A 10,835-nucleotide genomic window follows, 5' to 3' on the forward strand; every position below is an offset into this window, starting at 1 on the left:
CAAGGCGAGCTCCAGGTTATAGTTGATTCCACCCCGGGTACCAAGAAGAGGTACATTAAGAAACTTTCCACCACCGAAGATAATTTCTTTGACTCTAGAGGTGGGAGTGAGCCAAACCACTTCATTAGGAGTGAGAGCCATAATCCGCTATGAAATAGTCAATTCTCTGGATTATCATGAAAAGACTTCGGAAGGTGCGAAATAAACCACCTATAGAGGAGAGGTACACAACAAAGAATGTATCCACGACCCTTGCCATGGAAAAGAAAAGAAAAAAAAAATTATGCATGTATGCATGTATGCATGATCACATTCAAGTACGGAGAAAACACGGAGGGTTAAGATTCAAAGTCATGGAGTTATAGGTGGACACGGTGTCCGGTGATACTAGGGCTTTGGGTAATAGTAACCGGGTTCTAAAAGGTTCCCAAGTCGCAGCCTCTCCCACGTATATCATGGTGCCACGAGACAAACACTCGCTCCATGATTATCCGCGAGAAGGTCTAACTTGAGTGTAGTATCGCGTGATGACTAAAACTCGAGGCAACACTCGGTTTAGCCTCCGTACTACATCCTAGAAAATGGCCATGGATGGGTTCGGTTATCTACGGTCCATAGCGTCATAGAACAATTGGAAGCAAAGTGCCTAAGCGCGACAAACACACGCTGACAACATCACCCCCAAAATGCCTCAGCTATGTGGGATTGATTGCATAATCCAATACACGAGGCAACCCTCGGAATGAATTGTCGATTAATCCCCCCTAAATCCTAAGTTCACTCTGCCTGGGTGTAGGGCTTTAATATTCTCACCCCCACACGTTTTGCAAGAATTTAAACATTTATTCACATAAGAAAGCAAGTACAAGAAGCAAGTAAAAACGAAAGCGCAAGCGTGAAAATAAAGACTAGGCGTAACTCTCAAATCTCCCAGTGAAGTCGCCAGCTGTTTTATCCTGGTTTTTCGGGTGTCAAACATTGATTAAGTTTGAACCTTTTTAACCTTTGATATCTCATTTTTTCTTGGGAAGGAAAAAATAAGAAAAACCCTTGAGAATCGAGGTCCGGGAGTTGTTTTCGTCATGGGAAGGTGTTAGGCACCCATAACGACTATAGTATCCTATAGGAACCGTCTTTACCTTCTACGCGCGCGCTTTATTTTTAAATGCTATTTGAAACTGTTATTTACACCTAAAGGTTTGCTATGTTAAGAATTGGAGGGAGAAGGATGTGTTTGAATTTTTGTTTTATTGGAATTGAAGGAATATTGGTTCCTTGCCTACGTACCCTTTTAAGGGATCAAATCCACCGTAGTTCTCTTCCAAAAAATGTTTTTGTTTTTGTTGGTTGATTTTAATTTTGAAAATAGAATTTTGAAGAATAAGAGAGAGAGGCCTCAAGGGCATAAGATTTGGAAAATGTGAGGTGGAATTAGTTATTTTGCAAAGAAAGTCTAAGTATGATTAAAGTTCATTAAAGTTTTTGTTTAAGAAAATAAAGGGAAAATTCAATGGGATTTTGATCCCAAGGTTTCTTTGGAAAATTATTTGAGTGTAGTTGTTCACGTTTTTTGGAAAAGAGAATTTTCCTAAGTATCGTGATCCCTAAGCATACATCTAAAGCATACATTTCCTAAACATACATCTAAAGTATCCATGTGATGTGTGTGCATGTGTCGGTGTACATCATTAGAGTCCATTGTCCTTTACATAGGCCCTAGTTTACATGCTATGGTCTTGCAAGAAATTAAAATTGCATGAAGTAAAATACACCACCCTAGGTTTTACATTCTAATTTTTGCATGAATTTAAATGGCAAGAAGTGAAATGGAGATGGGATGCTTATGAGATGTATGAAACATGAAGTAGAGGGTTAGTAGCATAAGGCAAAGAGTGGTAGAAAATACAAGCAAAAGAAATACTAGACACAATTGCAATATTAACAAGCAAAAAGCAAAAAAACTTGATCAAAAAGGGAGTAAAATATGCCTAATATGCATCATAATATCAAAGCAAGATCATGTCCCATAATCCTCATGTTATGACAAGTTTTTCAAAAGGTTTATTTCAGCCACGACATGAAAATTACAAAGCAATGTCAAGCTCTAAAAATTATGACTCATTATAAGCATATTTCACACTTTATTTTCACAAACAATATCCAATAACTTGTAACCCAAGCAATCCACAAATTGCATTCACAAACAGTAAAAAGGACACAAATCAGAGGCAAACATATCACAAGATTGCATATCAAATATCAATATCAAATTGACAAAATATCATGTCAAAACATAGCAAGGGTTTACAAGAATTTAACAAAGAAATCAAACAAATTACAAGAGACATCACATATACCTTTTTATCAATTTTTAACATGTAAAATATTCACAAAAACATCACAAATACATCAAGGAATGTATAGCAAAACTCAGTGGTGTGTATAGCAAAAAAAACGAAGGGAATGAAGAAAGAAAGGATGAGACAGATCCAGGCCCATACACATAAGATCCAGGTCTAGAGCGTATGGAACTAGATCCACAGGATTGATCCAGATGGATCAACCCTAGATCTGATGGCTGAGAACGCTAGATAACCTGAACCGGACTGGTTCTTGTGAACCGGTCTGGTTCAGGCGTCTATATAAAGGCGCAGGGACCGGTTTATTCATTTACAACATCACTTTCTCTCTCTAACCTCAAACACTCTATCTTCTCTCTAGGTTCAGTAGCCTCGCCGGAAACTGGGAACAGAGGCGGAGGACGGTAGTAGACGACGGAGGAAGATGAAGATTCATCGGAATCTTCATCTTCTCCGGCGATCTGACGCCGTTTTCAAAACTAATTACACAGAAAGGATCGTCTTCCTCTCCTGTTCCCGTTTATAACATTCAAACACTCAAAAACTTTTTAGATTTTGCTAGATCTAAAGATGTAAAGGTTCGGTTCTTTGAAATATAAACGAGGCAAAATCACAGTAACAAATCCAGAACTACACAATCATACACAAATCAAGTTGAGGAAGGAAGAAATGATACCGAACAGTTTGCGATGACGAATTTTTGATGAGAAACGAGCGATTTCCCCTTCGTCTTTTGATTTTCTGGAAAATGTTCAAACCCTAACCGTTTCAATCTTTTGCAGGTTTGAAGTTCCTTCGTTGTTGATCTCTGATTCGACGTTTAATTCGAAACCCTAGGGTTTTGGATTGGCTCGAATTGGACTTCGCTTTGATCTTGTTGAATGTTTCTTGATTGATTCTGGCGAAATTAATTCGATCTTGATGAACTTGCTTCGAATCTCTATTGAATTTGATTTGATTTTGTTGAATGTTTCTCTTCGTCTTCTCTGGTTAGATTCTTCTTCTTCGATTCCTCTTCTTCTCAAACTCGATTCCTTCGTGATCATGCTTGAGTTTGTCACCGTTGGTGATGAATTCGCACCAGAATTGTGAAGAAAACAGGTTCGATGATGAAGATTCAGCAATGAATCACTGAGAACTCTTGTTAATTCCTGAGAATTTGGTTGAATTTTTCATTCTGGAAAATTAGGGTTTTGATATGTTCTTCGTGTTCTTGAGCTTTTCTGAGTTTTTGATCTAACTGACCAGAGAGAGAAAATGGTTATCTGTTTCTGTGATTGTGATGATGTGTTCAATTCTGAATGGGGAATGTAATGATTGGGCCTTTTATAGGCTGACACTTGTACTTGAGACCCAATGTGTGTTTGCCACGTGTTCTGGACTTGCCTTGGACTAACTTCTGGACTTATTGGCTCGGCCTTGCTGTATTTTCGACTTAGGGACCTTTGTGCAATTTCTGGAAGTTAAAGGACTGATCTGCAATTATTTTAAAAACAAGGACCAAACTGCAATTTGAAAAAAAGGACTAAAAAATAAACTTGACACAAATAGGGACTGTTCTGCAATTAAGAAAAAAGACTAAGAAAAACAATTTTAAGACCAAAAGGACTTGAATGCAATTTTTTTAAAACTTTTAAAGGACTAAAACGAAAATAATAATAAAATTTGGCAAAAAATGTAAATTGGAAATAACGTAAAGTAAAACCAATAAAAAAACACAAAAAGGACTAAAATGAACCAACTACACAAATGAGGTACTTCAAAGTAACCTCTCTCTGTCAAAATTTTGTGTGAAATGACCAAAATGCCCCTAGGGACTAAACTGACTCAAAATGACTCAAAATGCAATTTTTTTGAAATGGATTTTAGCATGGAATTGAAGCAAGAATTTGTACAAACTAATTGAAAAGACTCAGAGACCATTTTCAGGGATTAAAATGAGTTTGAATGCAGGAAATGACTAAAATGTCCTTTTTCATGAATTTTTGCAAATGACATTGAAATAAAATGCAGAGAAATATGCAATTGATCAGAGACAATCTTCAAATAACTTGGAATGCAAGAAAAATTTGTGGATGGTTTAAAATGCAAGAAGACATAGGCAAAATCACAATTGAAAAGATTTTTAAAGCAAAATTGGAAGATAAAGCAGGGTAGAATATCAGTGTAAAACAATAGCAAATTGACAATCTCTCAAGAGTCAAAGACACTCATCAGAGATGGAAAAATATTTTGAGCAAGTATTTTTAGGTCCAAAATTAGGGTATAACAAAATCCTATCAGTTTTGGGGTTGGAGTTGGAATGGTTCTCTCACTCTGTTTTTTTATATTGTTTTTCATTGTAGGTGTTTTAATTAACAAATTAATCGTTTTGATTGTTCATGTAGACTTTCTTAGTTAAGAAGAAACTTTAAGAAGAAGAAGAAGAATAAGAAGATGGAGAAGGACTCTAAAGATAAACTGTTTTTACAAAAACTTATATGAAAAATTACTGAATGTAAGAAGAGAAAGCTTAAAAGCAATACTAGATTCAGTAATATCTTAACTTGGTGTAAGATTGAGTACCTTTAACACAAATTGGTTTCATAATAGATTGCGACCAATATGATAATCAATCTAAATTTTTATTAAAATCCATATTGCATGGAAGTAGGTGAGATGAGAGCAATAATGTCAAAACACTCTGTCTTGTCTCCTTTTTTTATCATGTAGTCCAGTGACCGAAATTTAACCTTTAAAGTGAATAAATTAAGAATTTGTTGTTCGAGCTCTAACCCCTACAATTCTAATACAATATACGTAGCAAATGAGTTATGCTCACGAGAACGTCTTAAATATTTTTTTTAAACCATCAACAACTTGAGAAGAGTAAAATACTAAATACTATTAGAATATCAAAGCTATACTCCTTTAGATCACATTTACAACCAAATATTCTTTTTTTAGATTCATTAAATAATTAATGCATCTGCACTATGATATTATCTTGATACATCAGTTGTTAAATGAATCGGAAAAAAGAATAATTATACAGAAACTTTATGAAGGCTAACTTAAACAGACGAAAACTCCATTACAAATTTTTCTGATTTGAGAGAGAAGGAGAGGGTGTAAGTGTCATTTCAATATGCGGGGTCATGAACAATGAAAACAAAGGGACCATATTGCATGAAAGTAGGTGAGATGAGGGCAATAATGTGAAAACCCATCAAATATAGAACATAAAGAGTTGTTGCAAACTTGAAAAAGCTATGACACTTGCTATTTAGTTTGTATCATGAAGGGAAATATATGAAATTTGCTAAAATAAGAAAAAGGTAAAAATATTAAAATTGCTATAAATGGAATTTTGGAGATTTGTTTTGAAACCACAATGAAAAAGAATCCATGTGTACAACATTCATTTCCATGTGCCAACAAGAGACCAATCAACATATATTTTGAAATTAAGTTTCAAGAACATAGTATTAGTTGCAAGAACATAGTGTTAGTTGCAACCAAACCATTTGGTAAATAAAAGTAATAAATTGGTGAAATATATATGTTTTCGTCTAGCAAATGTAGTTTTCATCATGAAAATCATATATATTTTCAAAGACCAATCATCATATAAAAATGTTGTACATAGGGATTCTTATTCTCCTAAATTGGGTTTTGACATTATTAAGAGTAAAAGAATGGAAGAAGGACTCGTCAACACAAGATGAAGGAGGAAGAAGAGAAGAAAAGCACATGAAGCCTCAACTGTGAATTTTCGGTGTGTAGAATGCATTGTGTGAGCTCTCTATTTATAGAGGAAATTTACAACTAATAAGTGAGAAACTTTGGGAACAAGTAATACATTACTTTGACGTTAAGTAATTCACGTATTAGATCTAGTACAAAAATATCTCAATTGAGTACCAAAATATATTATATTATGTACCAAAATATATTTGAGTACCAAAATATATTATATTATGTACCAAAATATATTTCAGATCAAGCACTAAAAATATTAGATTGCATACTAAAATATTTCAGATTGTGTTCCAAAATATTCTAGAATGCGTTCAAAAATATTTGAGCATAACTTGGGGACTAAGAAAGCACTTTTTAGTAATGATTTTATTAATTATTTAATTTATCATTTCCAAATAGGGAGCCCCTAATATGGACCTTGAAAATAAAGGTACACCGATGGACCTGTGTACCTTAACAGACTTGATTTTACAACCTTTTCATTTTTAGGTTCGACCATTTTTTGGTGATACGGTTTGATTTTCAATCACGCTATTGTGATTGTTGTACTACCCCCACCAAGTTCATTTGCCACCAGATCAATAAAATCCCACAAAGTAATTAGGTAAAAATCGTCCTCTCCGGCGAGCTTTGGTTGAATCACATAGGAAATAACTGTGGAAGATTTTCTGCATAATTTTTTGTTGATGAAATTCTACATAAATCTATTTAGAATGGATTTGGACCATCTTCATCATTCGTCAAAGTTCGGAAATGCAAGCTCAGGATTTTGGACCTTTCCAATCACTAAAGGCAACAGTGACCATTTCAGGAAAATTAGCTTTGTTCTTTTGTCATCATATGAGGATATTCTAATAAAATTAAAATTATTATCTAAATGATGGTAACCTGCTGCATCAAGTCATTTGTACAGGTCCACCAATGGACCCTTACTTTTGAGGTCCATATTAGGGGCTACCTTCCAAATAATATATATATATATATATATATATATATATATATATATATATATATTTAGTGCTTACTTTGTTCACTTAATTATGCACCTCCTTAGAGGTACACCCCCACTATATAAACACCACTAATGTGTGGGATCTGTAATATCCCGCTTATTACAGATACGAGGTTTTATCTGAAACGATAAAATGCGTGCGTTAAGGCCAAGGGTATTTTTGGAATTGCAAGCCGAGGTTGTATTTAAGGACTTTAAGTCCAAATTCTTCACAATTTTCTTCATTTCCTCTCTCTAGGGTTTGGCATAAGTTTGCTTTCCCTTCCCTCTAGATTTTTCCTTCTCCTTCCCACATAAATACTTGAATCCGCACTTAATCTTTCATCAAGTAAGAATCTAAGCAAGAATAGAGTTTTATCAAGGGTGTGGGTAAGAAAGTTGGAAGCAAGCTTCACCAAAATAGTTTCTTCACATCTAGAGTTTTCCTTCCTAGGGTTTTGCTGTCAAGTCTAGAGTTTTTGAGTTTAACTTCAACTTCATCAAGGTGAGTTCCTAGTTATATTCTACCCATGGGATTATTTGATTATGCTTGTAAGAGAAACATAAATTTTTAGGGTTTATACAGAGTTTTGTTACCCTTTTCATGCCATGCTTGCTTATCTTGTTAAAACTTGCCTGGTTAAGGTTTTACAGGTCTTCTATGGTCCTTAGAGACATATTATACTTTGAGATACTTGGTTTTTAGGTTTTTGGGTCAAAAATACCATTTTTGAGGGTGCTGGACTTTCATGACTCGCCGGGGCGAGTAACTACTCGCCATGGCGAGCTAAACCACCAGAACTGGGGGTTTACTCACCCCCAACTCGCCACAGCGAGCAACTGCTTGCCTCCCACACAAATCACTCGCCTAGGTGAGTAAGACAGTGAAGAAACTCACTGTTTTGCTTGCTTCAGGCAGGCATGGCGTTTTGCGTGGCGGTTTTCTCCATGGTGTCTTTTTACAAAAGTGAACCACTCAAACCACGATTCCATTGAATAAATATTGAAATGATTTTCTTGAAAGAGAAGCAAGTATTTAACTAATCGAGTAATGCATGGTATATGAGAGAAGTTATAAGGTTATAATCGGGTAGTGAGCTATGCATCAAGTAAGGGAATGAACATAGAGCCTTGACATAGTTTGTCGAGAACTAGATAGATAAGCATGAATTTATTTATGCTAAGACGTGAACAATTAGATATTGTATTCACAAGAAAGTTTAACAAGAATTATCTATGGTCAAGACCATTAAGTAAGTGAAGGTGTCGTGTCTTTTGTATTCCTTCCAAGGTTGGATGCAAGAGGTTCTCCAAGGGGAACAAGGTAAGCCGATAGGGACCCGCACGTCACTAAGGGAGTCCGGTGTACCTTAGCTAGGTTTTTCCACCGGTAGTAAGGGATTAACTTTCGGGGTTACTCCACTCGGGATTAATCCGTAAAATGAACTCAGATAATCTTGATTGTTCAACGCTAACCGCTAACTTAATGTTTGAATACAATTATTATGCTTGCGTATATGATAAGATGTAAGTGAAGTACAAGTTTCGAAGGCAAGATAAGATAAAGAAAGTTATGTCGATGACGATCTTAGGTTTTCCCTTAATCATCCGACTTTTCAATCGTGTCATGAATATGGTATGTTTGATCTCGATGCGTAGAGCGTATCTTAACAAGCGGTCTTAGTTTCCCCTTGACCGCCATGACGCGTTTAGTGATAGAAGCCTATAACAAGTTAAGAAGACTCTATGACTGATCTAGTATGCACTACTGTCTAGGCAAGCATGACCACACATGTATAATCAACCGGCAGGTTGTATCTTAGACACGTGGTAACCATAGGTTTCCTCGAGGTTATCACTAGCCTAGGGTTAGGAAGAACTCACTGAGGCATTATGTCTCATTCCTCTCCTTATTTGTTCAGGTTCACAGGTTTCTTGAGGCAAGGGTAAGGAGAAAGCTTTGGATTGATCGTGCTTTTATGGATCCAATCTCGTGGTGTTTACTTGATACATATGTTATATTATGTGATGGGTTGTAATGAGCTTTGTAGATTTGTTTCATTCGACTATCTTGCAGCACAATAATTTAACATAAGACTTTGGATGTCGTTGTATCTAAACTCTTGACTTGATGTCGTTTCTGAATTGTATAATTAATGTATCCAATATCAGTTTTAGCGCACTTTTTGAGTATTCTAGACACTTTCAAATTGTGCATTACAATTTGGTATCAGAGCAGGTTGTTTCAGATCGTGCCTTTTGGGTCATTAAGATTACAATCCAAGTAGTTATTCTTTTTGAGTTTAGGATGTTATCCTCATTGTTATATTTGATTGAAATTGATCACTTTGACTTAAATATGACAGTTAGAGCGAAAATGTCCGGAGCACGAAGAGGATGAGCCCGACCAAGAGTTAATCAGAATGTGGAGGAGAATGTTAACCCTGATGCGAATATGTGGGCATAGATGATGCAACAGAACCAACAGATGATGCAACAACAGTTGCAGCAGAACGCTCAGTTCCAACAGCAGTGGGCTGCAGCTATGCAACAAGGACCGGAAGTGCATCAACCGCATCCACCACCTCTAGTTGTGGGGAATCCAGCTTTCCAAGAGTACAATCGGAGTCATCCTCCAGAGTTCAATGGTCGCGTTGAACCGCCAGAGGCCAAGAGGTGGATTAAGCATATGGAAAGGATTTTTTGTATGGATGATTGTACAAAAGAAGAAAAGGTCATTTTTGCAACTAATCAATTTCGTGGCCCAGCGGAAGACTGGTGGGAGACAGCTCGATGCCGCATGGTAGCTAGTGGCATGGAATTAAACTGGGATAACTTCAAGCAAGTGATGTTAGAGAAGTATCTCTCAGTGACATACAAAGTCCGAAAAGAGCAAGAATTTCTTCAGTTGAAGCAGGGCAGTATGTCGGTGACAAATTTCACAGGGAAGTTTGAGGAATTGTCTCATTACTCTACTCACAACGAGTATGCAGGTGATGAAATGTGGAAGGTTAACCAGTATAAGCATGCTTTGAGGGGTGAACTTTATGCTGTGGTCAGTCAGCAGAGATTGACAAACTTTGATGAGATGGTGCATAATAGTCTGGAAGCTGAGAGAGGTTTTGACAAAGCTGTTAAAGAGGGTACCTCGTCGTTTGATAGAAGGAGGGGAAATTTTGTTGATGGGAATCATGAAAAGTTGAAGCCAAAGGGGTCTCCTCAGAAGGGGAAGCAGATGGGTTCATCCAACCCTTTTGTAGTTTGCAGGAAATGTGGAAGGACCCATGATGGGCAATGCAAAGTAGGTGACGATTAATGTTATGCTTGTGGCCAGAAAGGACACTTTATGGCAGATTGTCCAACTAGAGGGAACAAGGGCAAAGGTGTAAGTACCACAATGAGCAAGGGTAGAGTGTATTCACTTGATGGAAAGAAGGCTCAGGCTAAAGAGGACTTGATTGGCAGTATGTGTTTTCTTGGTCAAAATCCTATTAGAGTTTTATTTGATTGTGGTGCATCATGTTCTTTCATTTCCTTTCAATGTGTTGAAGCTCTTCAATTATATGTTTCATTATTAAATCCCCCTGTGATGGTAACTACGGCCACTGACGAAGGAATTATAGCAAACTATGTTTGCGAGAATTTTCCTATCACTGTATCTACCAAGACATATTATATAGATTTAGTGTGTCGTCCTATGAAGCACCTTGATGTGATATTAGGCATGGACTGGTTGTCAGCTA

At 36.5% G+C, this 10,835-nt stretch overlaps 1 protein-coding gene across 1 annotated transcript; it reads left to right on the plus strand.

The window, feature by feature from the left end:
• The first annotated feature begins 9,559 nt into the window (after positions 1-9,559).
• LOC146922022 (uncharacterized) lies at positions 9,560-10,408 on the plus strand. Its single transcript, XM_085711435.1, has one exon. It carries the CDS (start codon positions 9,560-9,562, stop codon positions 10,406-10,408), a length of 849 nt encoding a protein of 282 aa, XP_085567561.1.
• Positions 10,409-10,835: the final 427 nt, after the last annotated feature.

This window comes from Medicago sativa, chromosome 5, assembly GCF_051527215.1.
Source record: "Medicago sativa cultivar Bolivia chromosome 5, Bolivia_mono, whole genome shotgun sequence".
Classification (NCBI taxonomy): Eukaryota; Viridiplantae; Streptophyta; class Magnoliopsida; order Fabales; family Fabaceae; genus Medicago; species Medicago sativa.